The sequence below is a fragment of the Solea senegalensis genome, linkage group LG5 (assembly GCF_019176455.1).
Source record: "Solea senegalensis isolate Sse05_10M linkage group LG5, IFAPA_SoseM_1, whole genome shotgun sequence".
NCBI lineage: Eukaryota > Metazoa > Chordata > Actinopteri > Pleuronectiformes > Soleidae > Solea > Solea senegalensis.
In genome coordinates this window covers 19,595,264-19,607,498 of record NC_058025.1, presented here as the reverse complement: position 1 = coordinate 19,607,498, position 12,235 = coordinate 19,595,264, and the positions used below count along the sequence as shown (strand labels likewise).

Below are 12,235 nucleotides of genomic sequence, written 5' to 3'. Positions count from 1 at the left end.
AGGACCTCAATACGGCCACTGAGCTACAATGGCTCAATCCTAACACATCACTTTTTTAATACTTTTACCTCTTATATGAGAAATTTACTTTTGATACTAAAGTACAGTTAATGTCATATACTTTAAGATTTTACTTAAGTAATCAACTTGTACTTTTAAGTATCCCTTTAATGTACTTCATACAAGACTGCTGACCTATGTTTATAATTTTTCTATGAAGGACTGAATGTTTCCCACAGCAACATTACATTACATGTCATTTAGCAGACGATTTTATCCAAAGCGATTTATAAGGGAATTGAGTACAATTAGCCAGGGGTGGAGTTGAACTTGCGACCATGAATCTTTTGCACACAGGGTACCGGTCTTAACCACTGAGCCACTCCACTCCCCGTCACAAGGGTGCATGCTGTGTATCGTCAGCTCAGCGCAGCATCCTGTAAGTACCCACAATCCTTTGCACATGCATGTTTTGTCAGCCAGAACCTTCTCAATGATCAAACAGATCCAATCAATCAAACATTTTGGGAGTAACTTTATATCACTGGTTATCTCCTAAGCATTAAGCAAGGTACATTCACTCATAATATTACTGTCTAAATATCCATCCGTCCATCCATCCATCCGTCCATCTTCTACAGATTCATCATCCACATGAAGTCTAAATATTTAAAGTTTTAATAATAATTAAAAATCTTAATTCCACAAAAATAAAATACTACTCTGTCTAAGTACTCAACAATTTAAAAGGCTCATTCCAGCCAAATATTACTTTGTGTACTTTTAAAGGTTTATTCCCCTACAGGAATACTACTTATTCCACAAAAGTACTCTTCAACACATTGTAATTCATGTACATTTAAGTGTATTTATACTTTTCTCATCTAATTTAATTCCTTTTATATTGATGTCCATTTCGACAGTCATAAAACAAATTCACATACTTTTCAGTCTAGTCATACAAATTGAAATGCTTCAAAACAGCATTTCAGTGTAGCTTCATCTTGTGCATTGGACATAAACCCAGTGCAATTTATTCAGAATTGTCTTTCCTAGTTATTGTTCATATTCCACCCTTTTTGGCCGTTAACTAGTTTCCCACACTTCAACATTCGAAAACATTCAAAACCTTGTTCAAACTTTGAGACGTTCAACTCAATTAGGACATTATTCTGTCTGGTCAGAATGTTGTAATATTTCATAGTCAAATTTCTTCAAAGACTATATCTTATTTTCAAAGACTATATCTTATTTATAAAGAATATATCTCATTCATATTGATTGAAACACACCTAAGAGACATTTCATTTTCTGCTACTTACTGGTTCCAACAATAACTCCAACAATAAAGAATGAGAGCAAAAACACAAAAGAACACTAACTTTTTTTGACCCTATCTTCACAAAACCTTCACCATGACACTCACAGTTCAGAGGGTGCATCCGTGGTGCTCTCTTTGTATTTTTAATGAACCTGCTCTGTATCACAAGAGGTGCCATTGCTATGGGAACCACAAGCAAGCACGTCACACACACCTGACTCAGATCAGCAGATTAGACTGCACACACACACACACACACACACACAGTACACACACACACACACACACACACACACACACACACACACCTCAAGCTCATGTTCAGCCTCTTCCTAAACATTCATACAGTCAACAACAATAAACTTTATCTGATAATTTCAACTGCTTCCTTATACAAATGTCTCTGGAAATGACCTTCTCTAATTTATATTTTTATTTTTACTATCTGCTTAATATAAAGCATTATATCTTATTCAACATGTGCATAATGCTTGTCTGATGTCTGTTTCTGAGTAACTGCTCGTTGCTATTTCGTCATTTATTCTAGTTAATTTGATTAATTACAGTGTGTCTCAGTGACATTATTATGTGCACTCCAGTGTTCTCAGAAATCTTCTCAGTGTTCTCAGAACCCCCATCCTTCGAGTTGAAAGACAACTCACTCTACCACTGAGCTACCATCGCCCCTAAGGTTGTAACATGTCTCTTGCGCCAATGCCTTGTGGGATTGGTTCCAGCTCCTCATGTGACGCTCAGAAAAGGACGAGCCATGGATGAAGGATGGATGGAAATATTAACGTTGGCAGTAATGAGTAGCTACATAATATATAGTGAGTTATAGTTGTAATATTTGACCTGTGGTGTTGAAGCTCTAGAATCAGAGATACCTGTAAAATAAGAACAAAGAGAGTGAGTGAGAGAGAGAGAGAGAGAGAGAGAGAGAGAGAGCACAAAATGGGGGAGGGAGAGAAAAAAGTTATTATGATGTGTGAGTGCTGAGGAGGGGAGAGAGAGGGAGAGATAGAGAGATCAAAGAGAGAAAGAGAGAGTGTGTGTGTGTGTGTTCGCTGTATAATGGCTGTTCTCCCAGTAGTCAAAGCCTGTGGCAACATAACTAAGCGATGGTTCACTTGAACCAGCCCTAACTGTAAGCTTTATTAAAGTGGAAACCTTTAAAACTTAAACTTTAAAAGTAGGAAGAGTGTCTGCCTCCTGGACCCAAAGTGGGAGCTCCTTCCACAGGAGAGAAGCTTGGTTGATGAAAGTCTCTCACAAGCCGACCTCCATTCTCAGAGTGCAGTGTTTGGGTTTCTTTTTGGGTCTTTGGGATTTTAAATTCTTTTCTACATTTTACAGGGAGCCAGTGTGAAGAGCTCAGTACTGGAGTGATGTGATCCTGTCAGTACCCGTGCTGCTGCATTCTGAACCAACTGAAGACTCCTGATAATAATGAGTTACTCACTGTCAATAAGTCAATAATGTCGATAATGACTCATTCACTGTTGGGCACTGTGTTCCTGGCTTAAGACCCCCCCCACCCCCACTTCCACTGGGATTCCCTCTTCCTGCTCTTGTGATTCTCGTGTTTGGCTGAGACACAAACAAACACAAACAATCCTGTTGGTTTGTGTGTGGATCGCTCAGTGTCATCATCACATCTCTGTGTTAATCAGCTATAATCACCTGTAAACACTCAACACATCTGCCGCCTCAGCTCTAATGAGTCTTTATCACAGTGTGTTAGCCACATGAAGCAAAACCACACACACACACACACACACACACACACAGAGCTCACCTGTCTCCAGGTGTGTTCTAATCTCACTGTGGTCTCGGTGTCATGTATCAAACGCCGACCCCCCCACACACACACACACACACACACACACACACTCCCCCCCCACACCTGAGGCCTCAGGTCTTCCAGGAAGGAAGCCAAGGCGGCGCTGTGTCCGCCGACTGATGCGGTCAAGCTTCAAACACACCTTGAAAACTTCTGAAAGACAGACAGCTGAAAGAGAGTGGATCAGACGGGAGGGGAGGAGTATAAAAACAAACGCATCTGAAGGAAGAAGCCAGGGGGAACCAGACAGTCGACATACAGAGAACGAGAAGGAAGATCAAATTTCACTGAGTTTACTTAAAGAAAACATTTGAAGAAATTATATAGTTGATCAATTATTAGACTGGAAGGATCAGTCACTAGTCGTGTTCTGTGAGAAAACAGTAAAAGGTCAAGAATTGATTGATTAATTAACTGACTGACCGATCAGAGGACTAAACATGTGGATGTGGATGTGGCGCAGTGTCCTGTGTGTGTCTCTGGTTTGTGGTCTGGCTCTGGACTCAAACACCATCAGATCCTCTGAGCGACAGGTAAGAGACAAACACAGACCGTCTGTCATTTATCTTGAACTTAAACTGATACAAACACAGTCGCCATTATACATTCATACTGAACATCCTCGTTTTAATTTGGACTTGTGTGAGTTAATCATTTGTTTATTCACTTTCATGTTTGTGTCTGATCAGAACTTCTTGTTCTCAAATTAGTTTTTTTAATTAGATAAAACTGTCTCTCTAATTATTTGGGGGGCCCAAACCCAATTGAAGCAACTCATTTTCATTTTAATATTAGAAAAATGGTTAATATGCAGTTTGGTGCAAAAGCTTTATTGTTTGTATGTCTGTCAAATGATGTGATGACTGGCAGTTGGATTGGAATGATGTCAAACCTGGTGTAATAGACCTTTTTCACAGAATTTGTTCCAACATGAAAAGAGTTGGACAAACACACGTTTAGCCAGTTCAGTGTAAGAGTTAGTCACACTAAATACTATACCTGCAGAAGCCTGGTTGTTATCTTCAAACTGCATCCCATATTTTCTGGATGTGTTTCAATAAAGTGATTGAAAAATAACTACACATACTATAACATACTGTATGTATTGCTAAAACAACAAATCTAAGGGTGGCCTAGGACTTTTGCCTAGTATTATAATATATATTACAGTAATGTATATAAGCAGTAGTGTCTATGTTATTGTGTCTGTCCATAAATATGTTAAATGGTGCTCATTTTTAGATATTTAATAATTATATTCATATAATTTATACACAGATGTAAACAAATAAAATCAATCAAATGCATGTCATACCTGTAATCAGTGAGGACACCAATGATTTAATCATGGATATATTTTTTTCTTTTGTTTGATTTCTTTTACATTTTACTTTACATTTATTCTACTGTGAAGGTTTTTGCTATAAACTATGTGACAATGAGATTCATATATTCAATTTACTTGCTGTTATGTCAAAATGTGAATACAACATTAATGTTATTTAGGATATACTATCACTATATGTAACTGTGGGGAATTGTAAAAGTATTAAAAAATAAGGTAGAGTTAGTTATCAATAGTAAAAGGATCATGACTTCATAGCATGGTCTTATTAACAATATCATAGTAAACTAAATTGTATTATTGTATTGTAAAAGAAGAACTATTAGAGTATGTAGTTGTAGTAGTATAAATACATGAACAGCAGTAGATGTTAACTTGGACACAGGTGTAGTCGTGACAGTGACATCTCTCTCACCTATCCCCATGGCAACCAGGTGGAGCGAGAAGCACACCGTCAGACAGAGGTGAGTTTGAACTCCCATCGAGGAGAAACGACTCCATGCTCCACACCTGACTGCGACGCACCTGCGGTGAGTGACAGGGACCAGCACCACCTGCAGGGCGTCACATGACAAAACAAACATGAGTACATATAGATAGAGACACGTTTACATATGAAAGTTTTGTTCCTTGTTCCAATCTTACCGACTTGTGTATATTTACACATACATTACATTCACATACATACACATGTCTGCATTTACATATTACATGTATTTGCATGTGTGCACATGGAGTGACTTTTGCATACATTTACATGTATGTGTACATATTTACAGAAATGTTGTCTATCTATTTCCATGATGAGCATCCATCATTCCATCATCTCAATGACTGAAATTGTTCTTCTTCTTCCATTAGAAGGCAGGCTGCAGTAACAGAGCTCAGAGGAGGCTGTCCTCTCAGGACAGACAGCTGGACAGACAGAGACATAGAGACACAGAGCTTAACAGACAGAAAGACACCGATAGCTTCAATAGGACCAAAGGTGAGAAATGGGAAGATGGTTACAAGTCCCAGAATGCACTGTTGTTGGAAGTGACGCCGTTTGAAATGGAGCATCTTTATGTTTCAGGTCCAGAGATGTCGAGTTGTGTCCGGTCTGGGGACTGTGCAGCCGGTCTGTGCTGCGCCCGTTATTTGACTGGTAAACGGTGTCAGAGGATCCCAGTGGAGGGCGAGGCCTGTCTGCTGCGAGGTTCCACCAAACTGAGGAGGAACCTGGGACGCTGCAACTGTGACACTGGGATGTCCTGCATCTCAGAGTCAGGCAAAAACAAGGGCCAGGGGGTGTGTCTACCCCGTCCAAGGCAGGGTCAGAGGAAAACAAGGCATTCTGGGAAGAAGAGGAGAACAGCGGAGAGGAGCTGCTGAGAGCTTCATTGTTACCTTTTTTATTAAGTTCAGTTCAGTTTGTAGCAATGTTATTTAAGGTCACATTGAACAGATTAACCATTTTCTCCACATGGAGTCCTTCTTCAGAGGGGTTTGTCTTCAGAAGGAAGGGTGCTTGTTCAGGGAGAGATCTTTCTTTAGAGAGGGATCCTTCATTGGAGAGGGACCCATCTTCAGAGAAAAATCCATCATCAGAGAAGGATCCTTCTTCAGAAGGAAGGGTCCTTCTTTGAAGATAGATCTATCTTCAGAGCGAGATCCTCCGGCAGAGGGGTTGACACTAAAATGAAGTATCCAAACTGCACTGATTATTTAATCTTACAAACACACAAGGCATTTCTAACCTGATGAACCTTTTTAGAGTGAATCTTTCAAAAATGAAAATGGTCATCTCACAGAAGTACCCTACTGTTTTCATTTTACTTTGATCTCCAGAAGCCTTCACATTAGACACTTAAAATACATTACACTTCAAATGTTTCCCGTTTTACATCTCTATATTTTGCATTGTTTTAGTGTGTTTATTATTTATTAACACATGTATATTATGTGTATGTAACAAATAAAGTTAATCTGGATCTTTCTCCTGTGTGTATACTGTATTTCCTCCAGAGAAAGTGTTGTTATTGGTGATACCACACTCCTCTGAAGGCACAGCCACGGAGTCATACATTGCTTTTCACAAAGGAAATAAAGTCAAACATAACATGCATTGTGTTTGTCAAGACCTTAAAGTCTTCAATAATAAGTAAAATAGTCCTCTGGCTCCTCCCCCTGGCCAGCTGTAGTCACTGACATGTGATCATCCAGAATGTGCTCAGTGACAGTGTTACCATCTTAAATATTGCTCGAGTTACAAACTCTGAAAACAAGGTGATAAAACAAAAGACTTACCAATGTTTAGTGAACAATCGTCAGGTTGTGGCATCTGAAACAAATATTACGCCTACTACCCAGGATCTTTTGTAGATAAAATGTCATTTTGTCTTTGAGTTTCATCATCCTGGATGTGTCACCTGTAGATTTTTAATAGCATACAACCTTGTCTGTTTTCTTCAACAGTGTTGAAACCCTAACCACATATCTAGATATTACAAAAACGCATGTAAGCATGGAGTCCACCGTGTTTGTACAGTAGTCTAGAATGGACAAATCAAATGGACACACAGGCTCGAGGCAGATTTCTCATATACCCTAGGATCGGTTGATTGCAATATGCAACTTGAACACAAGGTTCCACTGAAATCTGTGCAGTCATTAACAGAAACACTACAATTACTTTAAATCACTAATACCACTTTGTCCTCCACATAAGGGTTGCAGGCCATGTGCAACCACAGCTGACACATGGCAAAAGGTGGGGTACACTCACTTTGGACAGGTCCCCAGTTCATCACAAGGCCAACATATGAGACCAACAACCATCTCTGTACAGTTGACCCTACATAGTCAATTTAGAGTTTAGACTAATCTTTTTTGGACCATGGCAAACTAGAGAACCCAGCAAAAACCCACACACACACACAGAACATGCAAACTGGGTTGTTGTTTTTAATGTAAGGCAAAAGTGCAAGCCACTATGCTGCTGTGTGGGGAAAAAAGCAAAAACCAAAAAACACTGAACATTGTTACAAAATTCTTCACAATGAAAAACATTTTCATAATGCAGGAATGAAATTAAACTCAAACTAACTGCCAACAATATGTGCAACAGTCATAATTATATTTATAAGTATTTATATTCTTACTGGTTCTGTATACATATTTATTTACACTGCAACAGGCAGCATTTTTCTAGCCCTCATCCATTGTATATAATGTTCATAACTTTTTCTGCACATAATGCAGACTACTTTTGAATCCCTTGCTGTTTTTGCGTTGTCTATTTTGCCGTCTGCACACATGTCTTAACCGTTTTCTGCTGCTGTAACTAGTTTATTTCCCCTTTGTGGGATAAATCTGGATCTGTGACCTTATACAAGGATGCTTTTATTCAACAAAAATATTGACAGCATTTCATTTAGTTTTGTCTTTGTCTATTTTGAATTCATTTTTAATGTTTGTTGGCATGCATTTCAAGCCAGTATGTTTAAAAATGTCCCATCTGTGTGGAAACAAATTTATGCAGTGACAACTGCATTTATCTTACAGTGGTGTCATTTTAATCAAGTTGGTTAATTACCCAATCTCAGCTTCTCCTTGTTCCCATTCAAGTGCATACACAGAATTTATGAAGGACTGCATGTTTCATGTCAACTTTGAAAAAAAATAAAATAAACTGTAGAGTGGTGCATTACCCCTGCTCATCAACTCTTCTTACACACAGGCCTTAAAAATGTCATCTCACTTGCATTATAACTGTTTAGACACCTAGTAGCAGCTAAACAATTTTCTACAAGTTACGCAGCAGATGAAGTGACCAATTTGTCCACTTTATTTGGAAGCAGCCTATATACACTGCACATTAGGAATCAGTCCATTCTTATTTATAGCTGTTCAAGTTTCCATCTCTGGCAGTATGTCGTAACTAATACGCAACCAAAAATAGCTTATGTATAAAATGTTGCCCAGGAAGTGCAAGTAGCCCCAGAGACTTTAAGAGCAAAGATGAAATGCATTTTATTTTGCTTTCTGCAAAATTAAGACACTTCACATGTGTCAATTGTCAAGGCATCTTGTTTTATTTTCTGTCATTTGTACAACTAAACAAAACAAAGAAACTGCTGGGAATTTGTGGAGAAAAAAAAATCAATGCAAAAGAAACTTCAGAGGCAAAGTCACAAATGCAACACCATGATTTCAATAACTGTATTCATACTGTATAGAAATGGGGGGGGGGTCTCCATCAATAGGAATGTTAAATTGGGGTTTACAGGGCATGTGATTACAGGGCCAACAGAGACAGGTTAAGTGCAGGAACTCAGAGCTGACCACAGTCGGCGATGACGATGTTGGTTTTGGTTTTACCGCTCTGGCTGCCATAAGACTCCATTTTCTTCACCACAGACATGCCTTCCACCACTTTGCCGAACACCACATGTTTGCCGTCAAGCCTGCAGACAGAGCAATTCATGAAAGATCTAACACCTGGACTCAAATATATACCACAGTCAATCATAAATTACCAACATTTAGCAACAGAAACGTTCTAAACGGAGGCATTAGTGAAACTTTATTCACACAAAACTGGAATACATACTAACTCACTGTAGGTGTGCAAATGTGTTACACTGCTTTTAGTCTTGACTACAAAGCACTTTTAGAAAAAGACTATTAACAGATTTGTTATAGCATACAACATCTATAGGCAGTGCTATATCCGAGACAGAGTCACATTTTGGCAGTTCCTCCAGCTGATAATACAATATTTATTGCCTTCTTCATTTATGAAAGAAGCAGGGCCCTGTATAGTTTAATTTTAAGGTTAAATGTTCATAATAGACAGACAAGAAGCAAGCAGACCTTTGAAAATGCAACAAATGCTGACATGGTCTGTATAGAACTTAACTGATGCTGAAGATCTGTCTGGTTAGAGAACAATGTGTGAGGGTGTGTAGGTTTGCCCTTACCATGAAGTTATTTCTGTGCAGATGAAGAACTGGGACCCATTTGTGTTTGGTCCAGCATTGGCCATAGACAGGGTTCCTTCACAAGTGTGCTTCAGGGCAAAGTTCTCATCTGCAAACTTGTTGCCATAGATAGACTTTCCACCAGTTCCATTGTGGTTGGTGAAATCTCCGCCCTGCATCCCACAACACAGATTACATTCACTTTAGTACTCAATGCGACTAAAATGACCATGTTACTGCCAAAGGTCGCTTGATTTTGATTAGAACAAAAGACTCACCTGGCACATGAAGTTGGGGATGATCCGGTGGAAGGTGGAGCCCTTGTAGCCAAAGCCCTTCTCACCAGTGCAGAGGGCACGGAAGTTTTCAGCCGTCTTGGGCACCACATCAGCACGAAGCTGGAGAGAACGAAAAGGTGAGGTTAGGCAATTTAACATTGCTAAGAGCAGTAAGTAAGTCAGTAACCAGGTAAATCAACATTTGGTATAAGAGCGTGAGCCAAAACCTGAGGCTATTTCAAACTGTACCTTCGTTCAAGGTCCAAACATTTTTAATACTGGGCAGAGGCAACAATTGATCAGGACTGAAAATCAAACTTTTGACTGGTCAATACTTGGGGCAGGTGTTCCAGCACATTAAATATGAACAAGCCAATTATGTGGCGTTGTCATAGTGAAGCATGTGCTATGCACCACACTAAAATATCTGCATAGGCTGCCCAGCAGTGATGCTGACATGCACTTAAGTTCAGTGGGAGGAGGTGATCTAGGGCAGACAGCTGAATTTGAATCAGCTCTGTGGGCACTGATGCACCTGTTCAGCAGAAATACACACCATGCTGTGAGTGTTACCTTACTGAGTCTTTAACTTATGTACTGTACACGTGTAGATGTGTGCCTCTTCACTATTAGTTTCACCCAAATGAGTCATTTCCACATCTTCCTCTGACAGTCAGCCAACTGTGGCAGCTAAGAACTAGGAGCCACGCAGTGTCCTGGTGGATGTAGTGTTCAAATTTGGATCAGAACTCACAACCATAAACTTGGAACGACCATAACTGGGTACAACTACAGATGCAAGATAACATTTTGAGAACGAAAAGCTTGTGTCCATGTCTCGCGTTTTGTAAGATTTACAAGCGTCTAGTTCGCTATAATCTATGGAACATGATTTTTGGGGCCGCATGGTCGCAAAGATGCAGTACCACAAAAAGCCACTGGGGAAAATGAGCTCCAAGCCAAGGGGCGGTGCGGTATGCAGCGCCTATACATCCAGAGACACAATGCCTAGTACAAAATGGCGCCTGAGCGCAATTGACCGGCACTCACAGCTGTTACACCACACGAACAGCCGAAAAACAATGAAACCCTAGAATTGCTTCTATAAATGCATGTTCATTGTGAGCACGAGCGATTGTAGATAACGGGAGCGTTTGGCCGTCAGCCGACATCACAGTCTGCCTCCCCCTCCCCCTCCCCGACCGCGCCAGCACCGTGGAACTTTCCAGATCTACCCACTCCCCCGTCCGTGGACACGGGAACCCGGCGACGTTAGCTATGGAGGCTAACGTGATAAAACGCCGCAGGGCGTTTATTTCGAATAATCCATTTTAAGGTCCGGTGAACGATCAAATCCTCCGACTCGACACGTTTTATATGCGTTTGGACGAACATGTTCAAGTCATGCATCAAGTGGCCTTGATAAACGGCGGAGGTTTCAGTGAAGGCCGCGAAACACTGCAACAAAGACGTTACATATTCGATAACGGGACAGCGGGCCTATATGCTTCCATGTGACAAGAGCTGGTGCATGTTGGTTGGCGCGGGTTCACTTAACAAAATGCCGGTGCAGTATTTCGCTGCACAACAGAACTCGCCTCGTTGCCAGACAAATGTGTCGGTCGTGGATGTACACATATATAACTCATTAATTAACTGACGTTTCCACGTCAATTAAATACCCTCCGCACCCAACTGAGCTAACAAAGCTCCGCCACTGACAGTCTCCGGTCCCGTCAGAAAGCAGCGTTGGCTGGACGCCACAAACACGTGCTCATGGTCCTCTGGAAATGGTCATGACAGTCCGGCTACCGTTTGTTCTTACGTCGTGACATGTGCAGCCGACACGGAGGGTTTACAGTCTCCTGCCCAGGATCGCTCTATGTCCGTACACAAACCGAATGAAAGCGTGTTCTTTCAGACACCGACATACTATCATTCACCGGCAGCCCTGACAGTCGGCAATTACGGTTACACTATGCAACACAGAAAGCGAATTACCTCCATCACGACCCGGCCAATGCTTGCGCCATTGGCGGTGACGTCGAAGAAGACTCTGGGGTTGCTAGCCATTTCTGCAGACGGAACAGAGACGGTTGGCTGAGAACGCCGATGAACGTAGGAAACGGACTGCAACGAACAGAAAAAACGCTTTGGTCCGGTTAAAATTTATATAAGACAGGTAGGCGGCGTTAAACCACAGTGAGCCAATCAGCAACGCGATAGCATGTGATCGCCGTTACTCTCAGCGAATCAGTAGCCAGGACAGTCGACGCTCGCGTTCCATATGACTGTTAACGGACCAGCGCAACTCAAGGTGTGTTTGATTCTATTACTGCAGCGGTCCGTTACAACGGAGCTTCGTTGTTTCCATTGTTTGCCACGCGTAGCACCGCCCCCTTTCGATGACCGAGTACTAAAAACGACCACCTCACGAGTTTTAGCGCAGCACGCGCCACAGATGACAGGCAGCCTGGACGACCA

General features: G+C 41.0%; 2 protein-coding genes across 3 annotated transcripts; one reads left to right on the top strand and one right to left on the bottom strand.

Annotated features, from left to right (window-relative positions):
- The first annotated feature begins 3,323 nt into the window (after nt 1–3,323).
- On the top strand, nt 3,324–6,418 carry LOC122769049 (dickkopf-related protein 4-like). Of its 2 annotated transcripts, none has more exons than XM_044025318.1 (4): nt 3,324–3,697; nt 4,944–4,973; nt 5,371–5,497; nt 5,585–6,418. In XM_044025318.1, exons 1-4 carry the CDS (start codon nt 3,605–3,607, stop codon nt 5,881–5,883), a joined length of 549 nt encoding a protein of 182 aa, XP_043881253.1. In that variant the 5' UTR covers nt 3,324–3,604; the 3' UTR covers nt 5,884–6,418. The 2 variants fall into 2 exon arrangements, with proteins under 2 accessions (XP_043881253.1, XP_043881252.1); XM_044025317.1 differs by having other exon boundaries at nt 4,944–5,039.
- A 2,080-nt stretch (nt 6,419–8,498) lies between these two features.
- ppiaa (peptidylprolyl isomerase Aa (cyclophilin A)) lies at nt 8,499–11,909 on the bottom strand. The gene is made up of 4 exons (XM_044025995.1): nt 11,753–11,909; nt 9,752–9,871; nt 9,474–9,646; nt 8,499–8,957 (listed from the first exon to the last, which is right to left on the bottom strand). Exons 1-4 carry the CDS (start codon nt 11,822–11,824, stop codon nt 8,825–8,827), a joined length of 498 nt encoding a protein of 165 aa, XP_043881930.1. The 5' UTR covers nt 11,825–11,909; the 3' UTR covers nt 8,499–8,824.
- Nucleotides 11,910–12,235: the final 326 nt, after the last annotated feature.